The following is a 24112-nucleotide window of genomic DNA, read 5'->3' on the forward strand; positions in this document are numbered from 1 at the left end:
ATATTAAATTTATTTTAATTTTCGTTATATATTACCATTTTTTAAATTAAATGTTTCAGAGTTCAATGGGACGTCATCTGTCTATTTTGACCAAACACGGTGTCAATGTAATTGAGCTTAGTTTCCTGAATCCTATAAGTAACATCCTTCAGAAAACTCCCAGGGCTCATTTGATAAGATCTGCAAATAGTTACTGTGGGCCACTCTAAAGGCATTTCTGGGGTCATTTAAAAGATTAAAGGCTCGGTCTAATGACAGCTTTGGTTATACAGGAATCGGAAGCTATTGTTTATTTTAAGGCCGGGAGCTGGGAGACCCAGGCTTTATACCCCAGTGCGCTCTCCAGTGACTCTGCTCACAAGTTACGTGTTAATGGTGACTGGTTGTTATCTGCATCTAATTGCTCATTTTAAAACACCAGCTCGCTGGAGATAGCGTCCCGCCCGGACAAATATGAATTCTGAGTTGAGTGCGCCCACTGTATAGATTACTGCTTTTCATTTCTGATGTAAAAATCAGTTCCTAGTAGTTTTCTAAGAAAACAATGAAACGCATTACTTTTTACTTGTTTCTCACGTCACATCTTAATGGTTACATATGATATTTCTAAAACGTTGTTGTGCTGTGTCTGTCACAAACTAGTTCTTGACTATTAAACTTTTCTAATTTCGCTAAGTTCTAAAACGATTTTAGCCAACAAGGTTTGCTCGTTGCAGGGAAATGTTACCTCTTGCCTTGATAGTTTTGGAAGTATATTGTTAGGTGACTTGTAAAATGGATAAGCGTGCGCAATAGACCTCGGAGCACAGAGGAAACGGACTCGACTGCAGACACTGACACTCTCTCAAGTACCTTCTGTAGCTATTTATTAACTGCATTTTATTTGCAACTTTTATGTTCCTTTTTCCCCAAGCTACATTTTTAAATTGCAAATCACAAACTGTAGTTCCCTGACTGAAATCTTGAAAAAGCACCGGAGAACGTCCAGATACCGTGCGAAGGACGTGTTAGCGGATACGTTTAACAAAGAGGTGACAATGTGCCGTGTACGACTGCACAGCATACATATTAAAAACCAGGCCGGTGCTCACAATAATAGGAAGAGTTGGCATACAGTTTAGGATTGTTGGCCTCACCTGTTTTAATATGTATATTTACACTTAAGCAAACATGGTTGAGCTAAGGTATCCTACGTTTTCGACTGAATCAGGATTACGAATACAGCGAGAAAACCAGAACCTTCAGGCGTTTTTTCATGCATTGTTTGTGAGGAAAAAACAAGGGAATGTGCCTGAGAAAAAAAAATCTGTAATAAGGGAAGACATGCAAGAGTTGTTGTGAAAACAAGGATTCGTGCAGTTATACCTCATTCCAGGCACAGAAACATGCCCATATACCATGCAGGGGACATTCCAGTTCAAACATGCTGCGTCTTCTTGCAAAGTGTTTTTGAAACGTCATCTTATTCTATAACTTGTCCCACCTGGAGCTGTTCTTGAGATTCTCACATTTGTCATAAAGTCTTAGGTGCACTTTTGCAGGGTATGTATTTTCTATTTGGAGTCACCAGAGACTGCAGTCCTTTCTTGTAGGGCTGTTTTCATCATATTCAACCTTATCACCTGTTTGCTGAAAGTCACCCATTTGTCATTTCATCTTTATTGCCATAAACTGCTTGTTTATGTCGGGGAACTCTGACTCCCGAAATTCGCTTGGGTATGATGAAACGTCTTCCCTAACAAAGCGTCCCTGCTGGTTGCCGACTTTTATCTAGATCACTTTAGTACACACAGTAATGAGAACTTCTACTAATTCTGATGTTGTGCTGCTCGAAGCATTAGCGTCTCTACAATCTTTGCGGTTGCCCTGCTTTTTTGCTTATATATCTTCATCCGATAGTTTGTATTTATAGTCAGACTGGGACATAAAACAGGCCTGGGCGCCACAATAAAAGTGGCCCCAATTTGCAAACCAGTTAGCAAAAAAAAAAGTCGGCCACATTTGTAAATCAGGCCAGTTTTGAAAATGTAAAGACTCGCTGTTTGTGTTAATTGCATGGTATCGGAGACTGTATGCATTTGTGCTTGCTGCTGGCACTGTTTTGGGAATATCGGGGAACTCAACAGTATAAAAACAGCCCACCTGGCCATAAACCGGTCCACAACCTGCTAGAAAACCCGGCCCACACGCTAATCCGCCAGAGCACCGACTGATTATCTCAAACCACACGATCAGTCTATTGTGTTTTTAGCCTGTCAGTGTGGTCTGACTGGTCGCTAATGACACGCTCTGTTAATGTCCACCGTTTGAGATATATCAGGGCCTCTGCTAATCCCTCCTGATTTGTTCCTTGTGTAGTTGTTTTGTGGGTGCCTTGCCTCCTATTACCTTTCGGATGAATCTCAGTCTCCAGGGCCTCCAAAAATCTGACGCCTTCTTGTCTGATCGCACATGCATCTCTTACCTGCTGTCCTGCAAACAACCTGGGGCCCCGCATGACGTCTCAGCCATGCCGCAAGCATAACTTCTCCCTGCCCTCGAAGCCAACAAGAGCCACACAGCCTGCCACCATCCTTCCGTTCACCCACAAGAAGCCACATAAGGCATTAGAAACACCTTCATAAATGTTTCCGCACGCCCATTTGTGGGACCCTTTAAATGAACCATGCAAATGCAAATCATTTTCACACATGAGCCTTTCCTGCGTCAGGGAAAAGACGCGCTTCAGATAGTATTCCATGTCGGCTTCTCACATTGTCTACCAGTGCCCTGTGCCGGCTTTTCACAGTGCCACCCAAGGGGTAAACTGTCTGTGAACCCTTCTATGGCTAATGTCGGATCGTCTGAACTCTTTAAAGGCTCCCCCTGCTGGTTCAGCGCTGCTTAACTGCACGTGATCACAATTCTTAGTAGCCTCACTAAAGGTAAACGTGTTTCTAATCCTGTGTTGTGCATTACTTCTTCCGTGTTGCTTCCCCTCGCCTCCCTCCCAGATTCCATATAAAACAAGCCCTGACAAAGCCAGTAGGTCTCGCCTTGGCACGTGTGTAGTGTTTTTGCAAGCAAAGGCAATATGCAAAAAAAAGGTAAAACTGCAAAAAAATAAAGTAGTGCCCAAGCAGCACAGGGGTATCATCCCTGGAAGTGAAGTGCAGTTCTTTCCAGCCAGCTGTGCGGGCATATGATCAGGTTTACATCATTGGTGACAGTGCAGGACAGCATGCTGTGGTAGGCGGCAGTAAATTGTGAAGGGCATTTTAAAAGGTAAATGGAAGAAGAGACCTGACTGAAAGCTCCTTTTTTGAAAAACATAAGGCTGCTGAGACCGCAAAAGCTGCCCGAAGGCGGGATCTAAAAATGACGGCAATAGACACCAAGGGCCCGATTTAGACTTATTTAGCGCCGCATTTGCGCCATTTTTTGACGCAAAAGCGGCGCAAAGTTACAAAATATAATTGTATTTTGTAACTTTCTGCCGCTTTTGCATAAAAAAGGCGGCAAATACGGCGCTAAAAAAGTGTAAATATGGGCCTTAATTGTATTTTGTAAGTTTGCGCCACTTTTGCGTCAGAAAAAGGACACAAATGCGGCGCTAAAAAGTACTAAAACAGGCCCCCTAAGTCTACACATTGCGGGCCATATTTAGGCCCATATTTATACTTTTTTAGCGCCGCATTTGCGTCATTTTTTGACGCAAAAGCTGCACAAACTTCCAAAATACAATTGTATTTTGGAAGTTTGCGCCGTTTTTTCGTCAAAAAGAGGCGCAAATGCGGCGCCAAAAAATGTATAAATACGGGCTGCAGGCCCCAGTATGAAGGTTAGTGCCAGGTCCTCACACTATGCACTCAGACCACCCGCTTACACCGATAACTTCGGCAATCTTCTAATACTGCCCACCTGCTAGTTCTCGCCGCATGTCATGGGTCCTCTCATTCATTACCAGCGTCAGCTCCTCACTTTGCTCATCAGGGTCTGGTCCTCACACTATTCACTCTTTCCACCTTCTTACACTGTCTCGCAGTGTCAGAAGGTGGAAACTCTGCCCACCAGTCACAGGCGAACACTGCCCCCTAGTGCTAGCTTTTCATATTGCCCACCTACGCCCCTTCCTCAAGTTAATAACCAATGCCTGTCCATCCCCACAACCCGTTCCATTCACGCAGACCTGCCCCTCACACAGCCCTCCTGTGTGCATCATGCTGGTCTGCGGGCTGGCGGGGGAGTTTTCGCTCAATGATCAGTCAGTGCCTGTCCTCTCTGCAGAAGTGCCATTCGCTAGTCACATTTCACCTGCTCTTCTTCATGTCTCCTTCCCATAACGCTATCTGCCTCACCCCCTTTGTCCTGTTTCCCTGTCTCTGTTTCTATGTCGCCTGCTCAGCCTTTACGTTCATCAACAATTTCATTCTCACACTCCTGTAGCTCTCAATCCATTCACACTCCCTCGCTTCCTCTACTGTCTCCTTTCTTAATCTCTTGTGCTTTTCCATCCCTTCTCGCTGACCCCTTCTCGATGTAGTACATGCACCTCTTCAGAAGAAGTTCCCCAGGGGTGAACTTTGTAGCCCTGATAGGCACATCGTGTACAGCTCAGGGGCCTCCCTAATTTAGGGCCCAGCTTGATTTTAACCACAATCCTCCTGTGAAGGACAACATTTCCTTGCCAAAGTTGAATCCAGTCACATCAGTGGAAAGTAGGAGTTTAAACACCAAGCGCTGCATTATCAGTTCTTGAGATCGTTGTTACACCTGTTAAAATACATCTACAGCCGGACATTTATTTACTGTAATTCTAAAGAATTGGGCCAATAACATGGCTGCCATGGCACACAATTTAAGAAAAACCTCGGCTCTTTATTTGGAATTTTTTTTTTTCATCCTTACGTGTCAATCAGGAGTCCAAGTCAGTCTTGGTAAATGTGTGGAATTACCACGATCTCCTAAAACATGCTGATCAGTCTCAAGTTAGTGGACCTACTTCTTTTCTTTTAAGTTTAGTGTTTTCCTGCGCATGTAGATAGCAAAGAAAAAAAGTGCAAACACCTTGTATACCGAGATTACTTTTTGATGGCAGATGCACAGGGTATATGTTAAAGGGAAAGATCTGTAGTTTGCTTGGTGCAAGTGGGTCCCTGCCTCTCATTTGTCTGTCGTTTGGAGCAAGGGTGTGTAGGAAGACAGCAATGCACAAGAAGTGCATACACAACTTATGCAGAGAATAATTTTTAAGTATAATGGGGTTGTAATAAGATACTGATTAGAGGGAGAGATCTTGATTTGTGCGAGTGAGCCTGTCTCTGCAGAGTATCCATCATGTGCAGCAAGTGTAGGACGCTGTCTACGGGGCTTAGTTCTGATTGTAGTTTGCTGCTCTCTGTTTGCGCTGGAGCACCGTATCGAGGGAGTGAGGAACCCGTTAAGGGGTACTAGTGGATTTTTTCATTGATCGCATGACTGTAAAACTGTGAAATGATCATATTATTATGAAAGCTATCTGTAGGAGATAGGGTTACTGGTTGAGAAGGCTAGAACACTACTCAAGCAGAAACCACAATTCCTGGCCGGGTGAAGAAACAGGCAAATCCCAAATCTACTTGTGCTCAACCCTCTGGTAACCTGGCACAAAAGCACTCGAGCTTAACTTAGAGGCAATGTGTAAAGTATTTTTGTGGCACTTCAAACAGTAATAAAGTGAAAACACAACACAAGAGAAATTCATCACCAATTTAGAAAAATACAGTAAAACTTAATACTTTATACGTTATTTGAAACCAAAATGACAAAACTCCAATCAGTGTAACACCTGAGATAACACCTGAGATATGCAATTTTGAAGATTTAAGTGAAAATGGTGCCTATAAGCACAAAGCGCCAAATGTAGCTATCTGCTTGTGTCAGATGGGGACAAAGTCACAAGTTCAGGCTGACCGCGATGGGGTGTGTGACTGGTACAGGGACCTAGTTAGGCCTGCTGAACAAAGTACCTTAAATCCTAGTTGCAGAGTGTTGCGAGATGTGGCACTGAGGATGCGTCGAGCAGCAGCAGTTCCAATTTCCTGCTCAAGTGATGCGAGGTCCACATCCAGGATGCGTTGGGAGGCTCTGCGTCATTGTCGAGGATGCTGTCAACAGATGCTTGCAATGCGATGCGCAGCAATGGTGATGCATTATGCAGCGGCAGCTCCGATGAGCTGCAGTCGACAGTGTACATCAAGGCAGCAGAGGTTCCTATGGAGCGATTGAAGAGGCTTACGATGCAAGGCCCTGAGTCATTGTCGAGGATGCCTTATGATGTGAAGTTCTGCGTTAGCGATGTGTCACGCAGTGGTGGTTACGATAAGCTACAGGCTGTGATGCGAGGTCCTTCATCTGGGATGCATCGCACAGAGGTAGTTCCGATGCAAGGCTGGGAGGAGATATACTGCGCTGCATCAGTTCTGCACAAGAGGCTATGGCTGGGCTGGCAGAGCACCTTCTGGTACACCTCCAAGGGTCCAGGATTGGGATAGAACCACTTAGGTGCAAGACTCACAGCAGGCAGAGTCCAGGTGCTGGGTGCAAGGTGTTTGGGGCCTTTTCTGTTCCTAAGGCTCTTATCAGGAGACAAGCCAACTATCCCTTGGAATCACTCTCGTGGTCCTGAGTTAAAAATACTTTCTAGCCTTTTTTAGTAAGGCAGTAGGCAGCAGAGTAGCGGTCCTTCTTGCAGCAGAACAGCACAGTAGTCCTTCTGAGACTTCCACAGGTCCAGAAGTATAGTGAAGAGTTTGGTCTGAGGGTCTAATACTTATACTCGGTGCCAGCTTTGAAGTAGGTGAAGGTTTTAGAGGCTTCCTCCACAGAGGTGTTTGGATATTCCAGACTCCATGTTATGGCCCCAGCTTGTCTGGGGGCACACACAGACTGGCGGGAAACCCTCTGTGAGTGTGCTGAGGCAGAGCCTTTGTCATGTGTAAGTGTTGTAAGTGTCACCTTCTCCCCCATGAAGTCAGAGATAGCCCATCCTGCCAACACCTATATCCTCTTTGTTGCATTGTCTGGGGACAATAGACAAAGATCAACTACCGTCTGGAGCACCGCCACAATCACTCATTGCTTTTTGCCTCAATTACCGGGATCATGATCTCATCCTGCAAAGATTCAGAACAAAGGGCCCCTGGCAGTATGACAACGTGGAGATCTCAGCATATCCTGATTCCACAATCAAGGTCCAATGACTCGGGCTCATATGTGAAATTCAAGGAGTGCCTCCAAGAACTACAGCTCAGATATGCACTCCTGTTCCTGGCAAAGCTCAGAGTGATAGAAGGCGAGACCTCCCACATCTCCAAACCTGAAGACCTGTAGACCTGGTTCCATGAGAAGGGTCTGGCTCACAACACCACGGAGAAACTGGCGATCGATAACTGGGTTGTCCCTTGATCCAGATGCAGAAAACACAGGAAAATTTGGACACGTCCCACCTAGGACCAGGCGGCTGCAGAACAAGTGCAAGCTGTGGCGATGGTTTAACACAACAGCAAGAATCCTTTTGCCCCTCTAAGATCCGACCTATTCTCGGACTCTGGTTTGGACATGGGTACTTTTGAGTCCTGGAAAACTAGCACAAGAAGTTTTATCAAGAGTCTGCTGAAAGAACGTTACCACTTAATCAATGGGCACAACTGACAGCAAAGGGGAGGTTCACTTAGTGCAGGGCACCATCCACACACATCGTCACACGCTCCAGATCGCAATAAATGCCGCCGATATCCACAATAGGAACCGACATAGCTAACCTCACCCCACAATATAATGTCCTCACATGGAACGTGCATGGCATAACTACTCCTTCCAAGCATTTATCTCAAACCCCGTCACACACGTGATGAAGCAAGGAATACACCTCACATTAACAGAGCTACACAAGATTCCCATGAAATGAAGAGGGCAGGTCTATGGCAGGTGTAAGACACAAGTACATCGGCCTTTGCTTGTGGGGTGCTCATCTGAATCGCCCATGGGTCCCATAAATGGTACACACATGGGTTGGATACTTGATAGATACTTCAGGGCGCTTTTTAATAGGAGAAGGACACCTCGATGAGGCTTACCCAACACTGGTGACATATATGCACTCAACACTTTTCAATCTGGCTTTCTGGACACACTTACTCCTGCACTCTTCCAGGACTTATAGTTTCCGGGATTGTGGGGCGGAGATTGCAATTGTGTGCCATACGTTGAACACAACCACTCTGTTGTGCCACTGTGAATCGCCACATGCACCTGCACAAGTCCATGACCCTCATACCAGGTGAAGCCTTTTTTTAAGCACCGAACAGTGGGGGCATCCAGATCATTCAGTCTGAAAGCTTGGCACACACCCTTTCTGACCACTGCCCCTACAGGTGGCACTACAATGGGGGAGACCGCACCCCAAGATACCCTCCTGAAGGCTACAAACAGAAGCGCTCATGGTTCCTCCATTTCAAGACCAGGCAAAATGAATTACCCAGTACTTTGAACTGATAAAAGTGTCAACTCATTCCCTTGCAATTGAGTGGGATGCATACAAAGGTGTCTTACAGGGCACCTGCATGGTAACTACATTCGGGATACAGACACCTGCAAGAGGAACTAATGGCCCTTGAATGGGAAATCCGTCCTTTAGAAACAGGGATGGTAAACCTGACTGTAATTTCAAGAGCTGCGTAAACAGTTCTGCAACACTGAGACTTGCCTTTGGAAGCATGATTACAAACAACAACTAACTATGCTGCGTGCCAAGGGAGACTTCTTGGGGGAGGCTACTGGCTTGGTTGGTGAAGGAACTATTAGAACAGGCGATGACACACTGATCACAATGCAGTTAGCCATCAACACCGTATTTCGGGAATATTATCAATCACTATATAGCACAGCAGACTCATCACTTCCGGAACAAATGTGTGATTTCTTACCCGCCCTACCACTGGCTAAACTGTCTCCACCTCAATGGAGCAAACTGGATGTGCCCCTTCAACTGGAGGCTGCCGAATGAATGTTTACTCTCCTTTCTCTTCCCATGTTCTCTGCCCACGTTCAACAAAGCTAGAACGACAGGCCACCTCAGGAGGCCCTGTCCGTGGTTGTTATAAATGGGGTCTCTAGTTGACAGTCGATTTGCACCCTGTCCAAGTAGGGACCCTCACTCTAGAAAGGATAAGGGAGAAACCCGCTCAGATAACCCCTGCTCACCCCCTTGGTATCTTGGCACGAGCAGTCAGGCTTATCTCAGAAGCAATGTGTAAAGCATTTGCACATAACACACAGTAATAAGTGAAAACACTACAAAAGGACACCACACCAGTTTTGGAAAAATAGCCAATATTTATCTACATAAAAATTCCAACATACAGTAAGAAAAATATGAATTCTGCAAGATTTACTCCAAACTACAGTTCCTTGAAGTCGATAGCTCCACCTGGGACTATCACAGCATCGTGATCAACAAAACCAACAGTTCAGGCCAGCCGCGGCGCTGCGGGCCAGCTACGGTGTCGGGAAGACCCGCAAACAGTACCTTGGATTCGCAAGGCGTCATGATCCTCGCAGTGAGCTCTGGAGAGCGGCATCACTGACGTTGCGGTGTCGGTTCCGGAGTTGAGGTCACACGCATTGCAGACCGAACTCCAGGCTGATGAAGTCAGGTGCGCCGGCGTGGATTGCGTCGAGGCTGCAGTGCGAAACAGGACAATGCAACGTGCGGTGCCCCCAGGTCACGATGCAGGCAGCGGCTCGGTGACGGCATCCAGCGGCGTCAGTGAGACCAGGGCTGCGGTGTGAAGCAGGACGGTGCGACGTGCGGTGCCCACAGGTCACGGTGCAGGCAGTGGCGGTGTCGTTGCTGAAGCGCTGTCATCGGTAGGCCCAAGCCAGTGGGGCGGGATGGGATGGTGCTTTGTGTACCTCATGAGCGGTGTCCATAGGCCCCGGTGCAGGCAGCGGCGCCGGTGTCAGCAGGAGCGTCATCGTCGGGGATGCCAAGGCTGCGGTGTGAGCAGGCGATGCCGGAGTGCGGGGCCCACAGGTCGCGGTGCGAGCAATGGCTCGGTGAAGTTGTCCGATGAAAGCATTGGTGAGACCAGGTCGCGGTGCGAAGCAGAGCAATGTGACCCCGTGTGGTGTCGGCAGATCACAGTGCAGGCCAGCGGCATCGCTGGCGGCGTAACAGTGGTTTTTCCTCTTGAACATGACAAAACACACAGTTCCCAGTGCTGCAGGTGGAGGAAACTGAAGTCTTTGGTGTCCCTGAGACTTCAAACGGGAGGCAAGCTCTACTCCAAGCCCTTGGAGAATTTTCTCAAGCAGAACACACAGCAAAGTTCACCCTTTGCATTCTTTTCAGGCAGAAGCAGCAACTGCAGGCCAGTCCATCAAAGCAGCACCTCAAAGGGACAGTAGTCCTCATTCAGCTCTTCTCCTTGCAGAGGTTCCTCTTGATTCCAGAAAGATTCTAAAAGTCTGAGGTTTTGGGTCTTCTTCTTATACCCAGTTCTGCCTTTGAAGTTGGCAAACTTCAAAGCAAAGTCTCAAGTGTTTGCAAGATCCTTCCTTGTCAAGCCCCAAACGCACACCAAGGGGTCGGAGACTGCACTGTGTGAGGGCAGGCACAGTCCTTTCAGATGTGAACGACCACTCCTCCCTCCTCTCTAGCTCAGATGGCTCCTCAGGATATGCAGGCTACACCCCGCCTCCTTTTTTGTCCTTGTCTAGAGAGGTGTAAAACAGCCCAACTGACAAACTGACCCAGACAGACAATCCACAAACAGGCAGAGTCACAGAATGGTATAAGCAAGAAAATGCATACTTTCTCAAAGTGGTATTTTCAATCAGACAATTTGAAAACCAACTTCACTAAAAGATGTATTTTTAAATTGTGAGTTTAGAGACCCTAAACTTCAAATTTTTATCTACTCTCAAAGGGAATCTGCGCTTTAAGGATATTTAAAAGCAGCCCCCATGTTGCCAAGTCGAATTGGCAGTTTAACACTGCACACACAGACACTGCAGTGGCAGCTCTGAGCATGTTTACAGGGCTACTAATGTGGGTGGCACAACCAGTGCTGCAGGCCCACTAGTAGCATTTGATTTACAGGCCCTGGGCACCTCTAGTGCACTTTACTAGGGACTTACCAGTAAATCAAATATGCCAATCATGGATAAACCAATCAACAGTACACTTTACAGAGAGCATATGCACTTTAGCACGGGTTAGCAGTGGTAAAGTGCCCAGAGTCCTAAAGCCAACAAAAACAGGTCAGAAAAAAGGAGGAAGGAGGCAGAAAGACTGGGAATGACCCTGCAAATATGGCCATTTCCAACAGTGGTCTTGCCTAAACCCGTCAGAGACTCACTAGACTTTCACTCCGACCGACCATTATCGCTCCTGATCCTCCCTTACAAAATTCTAAGCAGGATAATGGCAAATAGATTGCTCCAGACTGACACCCTTATGCACGAGGACCAATCAGAGTTCATACCCAGGCAAAGAACCTTCCTCAACCTTCGACAATCATTACGCCTAATACAGGAAAACACGCCCCCAAGGCCCATTACCAGGTGGTGTTGTCCCTGGACATCAAAAAGGCGTGAGCTGGGATTTTTACTTGCTGAACCTTGAAGCTATGGGGCTTGGTCCAGGATAACTAAGGTGGATCAACACACTTTATAAGAGCCAGACAACAAGGAATCATACAGGTAAGATGTGAGGCAGCTTCATAATGTAGTGGGGCAACAGGCAAGAGTGTCCACTCTCCCTGGCGATGGAACCACTTTCCGGTCAAAGGGCCCACTATTGGGGGATCCCGGGACGTACGTGCACACCACATCATTTCGCTCTACGCAGATGACACACTAGTTTTCCTACGGGAGTCGGGAGTCTTCCTCCAGAGCTTGATGCTCCTGCTGGATGAGTTTGGAGACATCTCAGGACTTAAGGTAAACTGGTTCAAATCATGTCTATTCCCACTGGCACCATCTCCAGAGTCAGACAGGACAGCCCCAACAGAATTCCGGCTCGGATGGTGCTACGACAAATTTAAATACTTAGATGTTCAGAACTTTCAACTGGACCAGGCCATTAAGGAGGGCAATGTGGTTAAAGAGGTGGGCTCTATCCATAAATCTCTGCCCCTTTGTTGGCAGCTGTGCCTCTCCTCACTGGACCGAGTAGAGATATTTAAAATGCTGGTTGTACCGCACCTACTATACTTTTTTGCAGCAATCTCGATCATAATCCACCAGAGCTTTGTCCCGAAACTTCATGGCCTTCTATTAGTAATAATATGGGATAAATGTTGGCAGCGGGTGGCTCTCACCATCCTCCAATGCCCTTTACTCGAGGATGGACTCGGTGCTCCCAATTACGAATTGCAGTATGCAGTGGCACAGCTGCAGTGGCTGATGGTCTGGCTCCAGATGACATGCCCTGACAAGGAAATCATCCGAGGGATACTAGTTGGGACGAACATCTATACGTAGTTGACGGACACGGACTGTCACCCACAGCGGCAGCCGTGCCAAATGACGGTGGCTCAACCAGTGGAGAGAGAAAGAGATCGACCAACTGAGGGACCCCTACCAAGAAGGCACCCTTGTGACATTTCAGGGCATTATGGACACTTATGGAATAGTGCCTGGCCACTTCCTGATGTATCACGCCATACAACACACTATGTACACTACATGGAATGCACAAGATGCTGAACCACCTACTTTCACAGTATTGCACACACTCCTAACTCACTGCTCCCCGCTTCACAGCGGCACCAAATTGTACACATCTCTTGATGCCAAACCAACAGGAAATGACGTGGGGGCATGGACCAGATGGAATGGCATCCTTCCGCAACCATTATCGGACAAAACTTGGTCCAAAGTGTTTCAGAAAGTGTAAGAGGTGTCTCATAATCCTAGGTCCCATTTCACGCAGTTTAATTACGTCTATCATGCCTACATCATCCGGGGCACATTAAACGCATGGTTCCCGCCCTGACCCCTAACTGCCCCAGGTACAAACTAATGGATGCTGGATTCCATCATATGGTGTGAGAGTGCCTGAGGTTACAGGTGGTCTGCCGTGAGATCACACACACTGTTGCTGAACTCATGGTCCATAACCTTGAACCAACGCCTGAGTTCTGCATGCTGGGTCTGCTCCCAAGTACTTAGGTGGACAAACACCTACACAGGTTCATTGACCTTGCTTTTGTACTGTTTAAAAGACAGATAGCAATGTTGTGGCAGGTGTCCATGGCTCCCGACCCAAAATGGTAACTGCCCACATTACTGACACGGGCGCACACCAAAGCCAATATTCTCAAGCTGCTCCGGTCGGGGTGGGGGTGGAAGGCGAATGTTGGGAGACCCATATCACCAACACTGAAGCAAAGAGCGACACTCGCCAACCATGAAGCATACACTCTGGCTCGTTAGTAGTGATTACACACCAAGATGCGGGCTGCTCAACCATGGACACACAGAGAGCCCACCCGAGGGGGGGAATGTAGACCCTACCAGATCCCCTTCACTATATTCTAATCGCTGGGAACACTGCGGAGAGCAAGAGACAGAGTACACCATACTACATGGACACACACCCCTACCTAATGTCTGACAGAAACAGTACTCCCCGACACGGATGCCTTGTATTGTCTCACCACCACCACTGCCACACCCACCCACCCACCCACAATGGGAACTCTGCACCTAGGGACCACCATAGTCCTACCACCCTAATCCGCAGCTGGAGAACAGACCCTAGTGATAACACACAGATCGAAGAATCTGCATGCTCAACAATCTACAAGGTTGTGGGGAACCATGCGTTTATAGATTAAAATTCATCACCATCATTATCTCTTCCATCGTAGCAATTGACAAATGTTGTTGTTGCATCAAACTATGCTATCACTTACTTTCTGTACCATAGAAGACCATAATGTTTCGACTGTGTAATAAAATGGCTCTTTATCATGCAAAAATACAATAAACCCTTCAACAAAACTGCCAACTAACCTAGTCATGTGACCAAGGTTACAGGCCACAGGAACCAAATAGTTAGGACAGAAAAATGCCAACTTTCTTAAAGTGGCATTTTCAGGATTGTGATTTAAAATCTGACTTTACCATTAAATAGGGTTTTAAATTACAATTGTTTAAAACGTAAACTTGACATTTCTACCCACTCTCAATTGAAAGTTAGCACTTACAAAATGTAATAGGGTAAACCAATGTTATCCTATGGGAGAGGTAAGGCTTGCAGTAGTGAAAAATGATTTAAAGAGTTTTTCACTACCAGGACATGTAAAATGTTAAAGTACATGTCCACCGTTTTAAGTACGCTGCACCCTGCCGTATGGGCTGTTTTGGGCCTACACTAGGCATGACTTATATGTGTTAAAAAGGAAGGCTTAGGCCACCAAGAGGTTTATGTTTCCAGGTTGAAAAGGCAGTTTAAAACTACACACACAAGCTGCAATTGCAAGTCTGGGACATGTTTGAAATGTGTCTTTAAGTGGGTAGCACAATCAGTGCAGGCGTTCTAGTAGTATTTATTTACAGGCTCTAAGGGCATGCCGCACCGCTTTACTAGGGTCCCTATAAGTAAATTGACTATGCCAATTGGATGTAAGCCAGTGATAGCATGTTTTAGTGCGTGAGCACACTCACATTAGCACTGGTTAGCAGTGATACAGAGCACTGAGTCCTAAAGCCAGCAAAAACAAGATCAGCAAATATGGAGGCATAAGACAAAAAGTTTTGGGGAAGCCCACTCTAAGGCCAACCGGTCTAACACTAACTAGTGGTATTTGATTGTGAACATTCCTTATCAAATATAAGACTAACAGACCACAAGTACAGAGTGCAGTTGTATGATTTCTTTGACATTCTGAAACATTGATATATGTCTTAAGATCGCCAAATCCTCAATAGTTCCCTGTTAGGATACTAGACGATTATTTTGTCATTCCCTTATTTTAGTTATGATGTAATATGATAATGTTGACTTGTAATGATATTGTTGAGATTTATTTATTCTATAATCTGCTTCTAATTATATAGTTGTATCTCTCCTAGCTGCTGTATTTTGATTGATGTGTTATATTAACATAGTGTCTTTTTTAAAGTTAACTTGCGATATGCTCTTGTGTATTTTTCAAACTGCTAGATGTTTATTTAATGTTGGCATTTCATCTGCAGTTGACATTTAAGAGACTTTATTTTCTAATAAACATAAATTGTAAATGTCCCACTTTTTGAATGACTGGCAGATAATGTACAAACAAGCTTAAAACTGATTGTATCCAAATCAATTGACCCATTTTGACACAGATCAGGCAACAGACCCAAATCGGGCATCATTATTACAGCACCAAAGATTTTTCACAAATGAAAAGAAAGACAAAAACTATTGCCTTTCAGTGTTTCTTGGCTTTTAAAATGTATTAAAATGCTCCTGCTTCCTGACACTGGCTGGCAATAAAGGTCTAGGTTGCTGTTTACACGGAATAAAGGATTCTGCGTTAAATAACCAATTAAAATTAAAACCATTTCTAAGTGTTTCAATGTCCTATTGGTCTCCCATTATTAATGATGTCAATCAAACCAAACTGAAAGTGAACTTTTTATACTGAAAACTAATTAATCAAGTACTGTAATATTGCAACTAATATTTCTTAGAACACTACCTCGCACCAAACTACATAGTCTAGAATTATAAGAATATCTGGGTTACCGCTTAGTAGCAATCATACTCCAATCTCAGAAACCAGGTAAATGCAGTCAAAAGAGCCTCAAACTCTATTTAGGAGTCTCCGGTATGCACCTACATAGGTTGTTGGTCTAGCACAACACCTAAAAAGGCAAATAATTTCAGCCATAGCTAGTATAAGGTATGTGCTGGTTCCACGATCCTCACCCAAACCGCAACGGAGCACATCCATAAGCAAAGATTCACAAAGCAAACAAGACAATCAAGCCCAGGGCCAGTGATGGGTGTATGAGAATGTTCGCACTTGAAGACTCTCCTTTGGGCAAACCCACAATGACAAGACTGTCTGTCTGAGCCCCTAAAGCACAAAGAGGCCATGATATTTGAGAATGCTATACTATACAAAAATATGTATCCTAAGAAAACAATTTTTAATCATTATATTGAGTATGTTCAGAGCTGACATGCAAAGTATTTGTTTGCTTCATTACTCTTTACCTCCACTTATGTATATATTTTGTTCCATAAAACGTGCACATGTGTTTATGTACAGCTCAAAAATATTGGTACATTCAAACAAAAGGCAACATCAATGAAACTTGCTTCATCCTTAAAGTTGCAAATGTGTATCTTCTTCTTTAACTTTTTCAGCACTAAAAAAGTTCATCCTCTGTACAAGACAAGCAACCAGACCTATGGAAGCCGACCACCAACAGTTCACGAAATGCCTGTAAGTTAGATTTGTTATTGTTTTGCCTCCCCACCTATATTCTACGGCGGAACATGAATGGACAGAGGATATGAGGCCCAGTGGCGGAAATCTTGATTGTGGAACCAGATCAATTTAGTAATCTTTACTTATTTGTATGTAGGCTTCATTTTCTGCAAAACGTGTAAATTTGAAAGAACAACTCAATCCAAGGTCATATGTGTTATTTAACAAAAAAGAACTTACCAAAAAAGAACAAACATCGGATGTTTTTAGAATTTAACGGCAGAAATAATATACCTGTCACTACATATATGAGTCAAGCCAGAAACAAATGAAAAAGATAGTTGAAAAAGCTGAGATAAAATTCTGAAAGATGCACCGAAAACTGCTGACTAGAGGAATCTACTGAAGCACGCGTGTTTATATGCTGCGAGGAACTGGTTTTTGGCTTGAACTGCTTTTGCTGAGGATTTATCTAAGTCTAAAACGAATGACAGTGAAGGTACTAGACAAAGAGATAGAGGATACGAGTGAAGTGTCTTCATTTCTAAAATAGTCTTTACTTTTAGCAAGAATGATGAATTCAATAGCGACTTTAAAAAGAAGCTTCTTTCAGCAGTAAATGTTTAAGTTCATCATTTTAAAAATGACAGTTCTATAAAGGATGGCATAAGAAAACGATTAAGTGAAGACAATTGGCCTTTTTTATGTAACATTTGATAAGAAGAAATGCATTTAAATTCTGTCCGGAACATAAGTGATCAATATGTAAAAAATATTTGTAGAATCCAAATTGTATTTTTATATGGTACAAAATCAAATAACGACTTATACATACATTAACAGGCCATTCACCATCCATAGAAAGTATAGTATCACTATCATCCGCAATCATTAGTATCCATCTCTTGGAGATCATGGTTTGTAGCACACATATCTCTAAACTGGAGGAGGCAGGAGTTGTTCTGAGGTTGATGGGCACTCTGTTCTACACCTTGAGTGTGAAGATGGAGAACTGCATCACATAACCAATCGCTCATCTGAAGGGTGGCCAGTGTTTGTCCCAAGGTTACACTCTTAAACATCTCTCTTAGGAAATGGCGTTGGAAACTCCGCTGCTAAAGAATACTACTAAGGCCCTGGTATTTTTTTCAGAATAAGGAAGCGGGATGTTCCACGTCTGAATGTGGTAGTTGTCCTGGTTCTGCATGTAATGTGGGATCCAGTTTCAGAAGGCTCTGTACTTCTACTGGACCCAGTAAAGTGCCTCAGAGGTGCGTTCAATGTTGTCACCTTTCTTCCGGAAGAGGGCCACCCTTTCTGCTCATCTTATAAAGTATAGAGTCTGTCAGTCAGTTCTTTCTGAAAGGCAATGTAGACCACATTGCAGTAAATTAATTAGGACATAACTAGTGATTAGGGGTGGATGAGTTTCTGAAAAGCAATGAAGACCACATTGTAATGAATCAATTAGGACACAGCTAGTGATTGGAGGTGGATGAAATGTTCCAGCGAATTAAAAATAAGATAAATGTGATGTTTTTATCAACTGCAGAATTAATTCAGCATTGCTCTGCAGGTGAAAAAAACATAAGCCCAAAGCTGAATTAAGTAGCTTTTAGGTACACTGTAAGGGGGAGGGCAATAGAGCTGCCTTAATAGTAAGAGTATTAAGATAATTTCATGGCCCAGACACCTGACAGTGCTCTTGAATAGACGCTCTCCAACAGAGGACGTGTGTGGTGCCTTTCTGCAGGGTCCTCCGGGCACTCAGCCATGCATGCGCCAAAGTCAGGCATGCCCCTGCTGTGGAAGAAGCTTTGAAGCACTATAGGGACCAGGTAGTACAGCTACCACAAAGGAATTGCTATTAAGTTAATTATGTTTCCCTGCCCTGCGATAGTCCTCGGCCACACAAGTGTGCCGTGTTCCTCGCTGTGAGAAATGGATATACGCTTCAAATTTCTCGCTGCAAAGAAAAGTAACATGGTGCAGACAAATCCACCTACATTCCGCCTTTTAGTTATATATTAAAAAAACATGGGGCAGGTTGAAGCGAAAACAGGCAAAATTGTGTAAGGTTTTGGATCTGCTCACCATGGGTTACAAGAAATAATTGCCACAGAGTGCATTTCATGCGTGACTAGCTGTGAAAATTAATTGTATCCGACCCTAGGCCCATACTAGCGATTAACAAGGGAGTGCAGAAAAGCATGCTGCTTCGCCCTTTTCTCCTGTGCATGGATGCGGACTATGTGAAAGGGTTTATGACGTGACCCTACACATTTCACCTGCGTGCAACATTTTGTCAGTGAAGCAAGACAGCACCAGCTATGCCATTCCAAATTGGCTGTGTAATCACCAACAAATTGTGTGGGACCAATATCCAGGACCTCTGTCAGCTCTTGAATGATGGAGCCAACAGCACAGTGCACGGATCAGTCAGGTAAAGGAAGGAAGGAAGGAAGGAAGTGGCCTACCGGAAGGGGTCAGGAGAGCAGAATAGATAGATCCTTTTGTTCCCCGGTACCATCACTGGCGTCGAAGGAGCCATGGTTGCTGTGGTCGTCCCTGGGGCAATGGTAGAACCTGCAGCTGCCGAGACATAGCCTGTTTGTCTTGGTGTGGGTTCTGCATGTGTAGGGTGATAGTAAGATGATGAAGCAAATAGGAATACAAACAAGGGGAAGTTCCAGTGTGGATAGCAAATTGTTTCCAGAAGCCCTGGTCCACAATATTCAAATGATGAAAATCATTTAAAACCATAGTAAAATATACAAAAACCTTGCTGTGAGACATGTTGGGCTGCAAAACCTTCAGGTTCCATTGTTTCTTAAGCCCATTACTTTCTTGTACTATTCCTCCTTCTTCCTTAAATCCAACACTGTCTCAGGCAGGTCCTCACACTGGGGACAGGATTGTTTTTTGAAGAATTTGTCTTTTCTCTTTATTTTTTATCATGGACTCCTCCTTTTCCAACCGCCTCATTATCGTCCTTATTTAGTGAGTATCTTTCAATCAATCAATATTTGTGTCGCGCTGCCTCTCACCCGGGAGGGTCTCAAGGCGTGGGGGGGGCCTTATCCAAAGAGCCACGGCTTGAGATTTCTTCCTGAAGATGGTGAGCGATGGGCTTTGTCTGAGGTGCAGGGGGAGGTTGTTCCAGCTCTTTTCTGCAGTGTTGGTGAAAGATAGTCCTCCGGTGCTGGTTTTGAAGATGAAAGGGACGGTGGCCAGGGCCATCTGGGCAGAGCGGAGGGATCTCGTGGGGGGGTGTGGAAGGAGATGCAGTGGTTCAGGTAGGCTGGCCCTGCATTGTGTATGGCCTTGGACGTGTGGGTGAGAAGCTTGAAGGCGATTTGCTTCTCGACCGGTAGCCAGTGGAGGGTCCTCAGGTGTTGGGAGATGTGTTTTCAGTGAGGGAGGTCCAGAATGAGTCTGGCGGCAGCATTCTGGATGAGCAACAGCTGTGAACAAAAACACTGGAATGTTGGCACTCTGGGCTTCTACCGGCCATTAGAAGCCCGAAGCACTCCATTGTTTTCAAAGGAGCTCCCAACATCCCAGTGTTCTAATAGTGGTTAAGTTTAGACTCTTGAACACACAATGTAACCATCTTAAGCAGTTCTTCTAGCCATACGCCAGCAGATCCAACAATGAAGAAAATGCAGGAAGGATCCTCATATGGCATATATGTTGTGTTCCGAGCTAATTCACTATTAATGGTTTTGTGCCAATTGAAATTTTAAGAAAAATCTCAGACCTAGATGTTACCAACCCACTACCATTCTTTTGTATTGGTTCTGTGAAGCTTGTCCTTTATAGAAGGCGTTCCTCTCCCTTCTCTCATCCTTAACAGTTTTCCCAGCACATGGCTCTCTCAGGTGGGATATGATCATCTAACTCTAGGGGACGTCCATTCAGGGAGATTGCATCTTTGAATCCATTGCCCACTCTTTCCCACTGGGAACGGGGGCATTCCTAATACTTTATTATAAGACAGAAGGTTCCCACTGGTGATATGAGAAATGCACTTGGCCTACTACAGTTAGTTGCAGATGATCCTAAGACCCAAGCTTTAACGGGGTAGGTGGTAGTCTGGTTTATTCGGAAAGAAATACATATTTGACTCTGACCCTTCTTTGGCATGGGTGCCTTGACTGCAATATTGATGTAGACCGCCTGGAGGAGCTTCCAGGTGCAAATGAACTGTTGGCCTTGGATTGTGAGGACAATAACATCTCGTTACCTCTTGACGAGTGTTATTTTATTCCCAGAATGCTTGGCCCCAAGGCACAGAACACGACAAGAGATTGTTTTGTAAAATATTGCATTCAAAGGTGGTATCTGGAAGCGATGGGTCTCCTCATATTGTCCAGAAGAAAGCCCTAAAATAGTATGTCAGTTAAGAAAGGAACCTACTGCTCTAAAACCCCAAGTAGGGAAGAACAGGCTTCCCCTACTTCGGATTCAAGATATAGTTTTGCACCCTTACATATTAAAACCCAGTTGAATCTTTACAACCTGCATCAAGCGCTAAGGCCTAAAGGAAAGTCCCAAAGAGACTCAAAAGAGCTTATGCAGGAACTGGGCCTCCAATCTCTGGAACTCCGTGCCAGAGGTCTTCAAAGAAACACTTCTCCTTGATGGCTTTTCGAAATAGATCTCTATTATCAATAGCATCATAATCTAATGCTTTGGTGCTATGTCTAGTTTCGTTAGTAGAAAACCCGGTGATGATATCTGGAATCTTCTAAAAGCCACTGTGCTGTGTATACTGTTAAGTATAAGATGATTTCACAGAGAAGTTCATAGCTGTGATATACTGGTTTCTCACAACTTCCGTTTTCCTTTCCGTGGGGTCTGTAGGTGTATATCCTTCGGAGGTTCCTGAAGACGGTTAAAACCATGTTAGCAAGAAACAACATAATCTTGACTACTGCGAGAAATTCAGTGTGCATTCTTTCAAGAGGACAACTTTTGTCCAAATCTGCATGGTAAAGAGGTAGAGAGGTTACTTCAGGAGGGCGTTATTGAAGAAAAAACGGACCTTTCAGTGGCAACTTCGTAGCCATGGGAAAATCCCGTGGCTAAGCCTACAGGTTGGATTCAGACAGCAACTGAATGTTTTTCTCACAAACTGTTCCTCACTAGGAGTGGGAAAATGACAGGACCAATGGCTAGGTTGATGTTTTTTATCCAGTGCGTGCCTCATCTAGTGTTCAGATTAAATATGCTGATTTAAAGACAACATTTTGGCATCCTACAAAGACTAGAGCACATCTTAACCTGGCTACCAGAATCTGGTGGTTGCCCAGCTAGCCATCAACTTAAACAAGTCCAGGACCCTGCTATACATCTGCAGGATCCCTTATATGGACGTTATCTGTCATTGTGCCATGCTGCTTCAACACAACTATCTGGAACGTAGAGACCTACCTAAGTACAGAGCTTCACCAAACCACAAGCCCACTGAAACAAGACTCAACAGAAATACCAGACCATAATATAACCATAGAAATTAAGTTGGCACATACGTAGCATGCTGGGGGGGTTCCTATGAGAACTAGCTCACATGAAGAAAAACAAAAGAAAAGTGTAATGTAGCATGAAGTCCACAAAAGGAAGTAGTTTCTTTCAAGTTTAATGGCGGAAACAGAAGATACAATCAAGACATATAAACATCCCAACCTCCAGTCCTCAACATCTCTCTCCCTCTGAAGCTCCTTGCCTCCCGCTCCTAGCAACCCCAAGATTCCAAGCCCTAAAAACGTGGCTACAGATGAAAGTTCTGAGCCATGAGAAACATGAATACAACCAATACAACAAAAAGGTGCATGTGAATTCAGTAGAATTTTATATGGTCTAGAAAAGAAGACTGAGTAAAAAACAAAGGCAAGAAATGTTTTAGTTAAATTGGCTAGCAAGTTACCTGCCTATTGAGCACGAACTGTGACCAGGAAGCAGAAGGAGGCCGCAGCTCGATGTAAGGACTACTGTAATTTTGAAACAACTGTGCCCACAAACTGCTGATTTGTCAATCAAAACAGAGATGGATGATTTAATGTGCATGACACCGTGATTCTAGCTCTGTTGTGCTGCTAATAATAAGAACATGCACGTTTTATAAAACTGAAAAAGTAAGATCAATGTAAAAACACAATGTTTTTGATGTGTCTCTAATGCTTATTAATGGTCTTAAAATGTTTAAAAGCAAAATATATTACAAAGTATTTAAAAATAATGTTCTTCCTTTCCAGACGTGTTTTAATAGCAAAGCCAACGAATTTTCCGACCGTCTCGCGAGAAGTGGAATGTACAGAAACAACGGCCTAAACACCAGCCTGGAGACCAGTTATGTGACAGGCCCTGATAACTACATCACTTTTTACGACAGGTTGAACTTCCACAAAAGCTATAACATGAGTGGTCCTTCCGAGTCCGGATAGCGCACCTGTGGGATGCAACGAGTGGGTCTTGCAAAACCAGAACGCTTTGATCTTAAAATACTTCTGAATTCAAAAGATGCATAGCAATTCGGATCTACTAATGCCTTAAGGATCTGGACATTGCCTGACCCATCGTGGTAGTCTGCACTACAGTTTGAGATGACAAGTACGGCTGATTCAAAAACTCTACATATGCATGCAGTGAAACCAGAACTCCAGACAAACTCCTTGAAGTTTCGTCTGACAGTGTTGTATGCACCGCCAACACTGGGGGGAGAAGACCACATTCTGCAAACTTTGCTCGTGAATATTGTAGCTGGATGGTGAAATTAAGTCTTTTGGCAATTCATTTTCCGCGTTCATGGGTTTTGTAAAATAATATGTTTGAAACTGTCACTGCATATGCCCGAACAATAAAATACCAAAAGAAAGCAGACATCAATGTGTATACCTTCGAAATAAAATACTTCTTAAACCGATAAGGTTTCAGATTTTAGAGAAGAGTAGAGCAAGTGCACATTTTTGTAATGACTCGGGATAATCTAGTGGTAGCAAGTCCGTGGCTAGCACTGAAAGCATATATCAGGGATTTAGAAATTCCTGAATGACTATTGTAATGCAAAAGACAGTTGAATAAATGCATGGTTGAGAAGCAATTATCACAAGGAAGTTGGATGCATAGGTTCCCCAGGAATATGGTAATTTACAAATGCAAGTTTGGTTGTGTCAAAAATGGGACTCTTCTCTGAGTCTAACTCTCTAACTGGTTCGGAGCTGATTTAATTAGACTGATCCTTACTGGATCTCAATGCCAGTATTTATCTTTCTTGGCAACTTTCAATACTGCCGTGTCTACATGTTGAACAACAGTACTGTTCCCAGCTGGTGCCCAACCAGTCGTTCATTACCAAACTCCCTACTTGCAATTTGACCTGGTGCCCTCAGTACTGCCCAGAGAGGAGGGAAAGGCCAGTCCCAGCCGTTTTCACTTGCACACTTAGGTGTGCTCAAGTCCTGCCCCTGGAAGAATCCAGGACTGTGACCTTCACCTTCAAAAGATGAAGAGTGAAAGAGAAAATGTGCAGGAGAGAGAAACCGAGTGTGAGAGAGATGGATGAAGGAAGAGGGTGACAAACAATGAGACTAAATGACTGAAGTGGTTCATTAGATAAAGTTGAAACAAGGTGATGTGTAGAGAAGGCAGTGGTAAAG

General features: G+C 44.5%; 1 protein-coding gene across 2 annotated transcripts in view; it reads left to right on the forward strand.

The window, feature by feature from the left end:
* The window catches only part of PIERCE1 (piercer of microtubule wall 1), a 35916-nt gene extending 12578 nt beyond the window's left edge, over positions 1–23338 (forward strand). For both annotated transcript variants that reach the window (XM_069241586.1, XM_069241587.1), the window contains exons 2-3: positions 16391–16469; positions 22712–23338. In XM_069241586.1, coding sequence (XP_069097687.1) covers positions 16391–16469; positions 22712–22900 — 268 coding nt within the window. In that variant the 3' untranslated portion in view covers positions 22901–23338. The remainder of the gene's footprint in view (positions 1–16390; positions 16470–22711) is intronic.
* Positions 23339–24112: the final 774 nt, after the last annotated feature.

This window comes from Pleurodeles waltl, chromosome 6 (assembly GCF_031143425.1).
Source record: "Pleurodeles waltl isolate 20211129_DDA chromosome 6, aPleWal1.hap1.20221129, whole genome shotgun sequence".
Lineage (NCBI taxonomy): Eukaryota > Metazoa > Chordata > Amphibia > Caudata > Salamandridae > Pleurodeles > Pleurodeles waltl.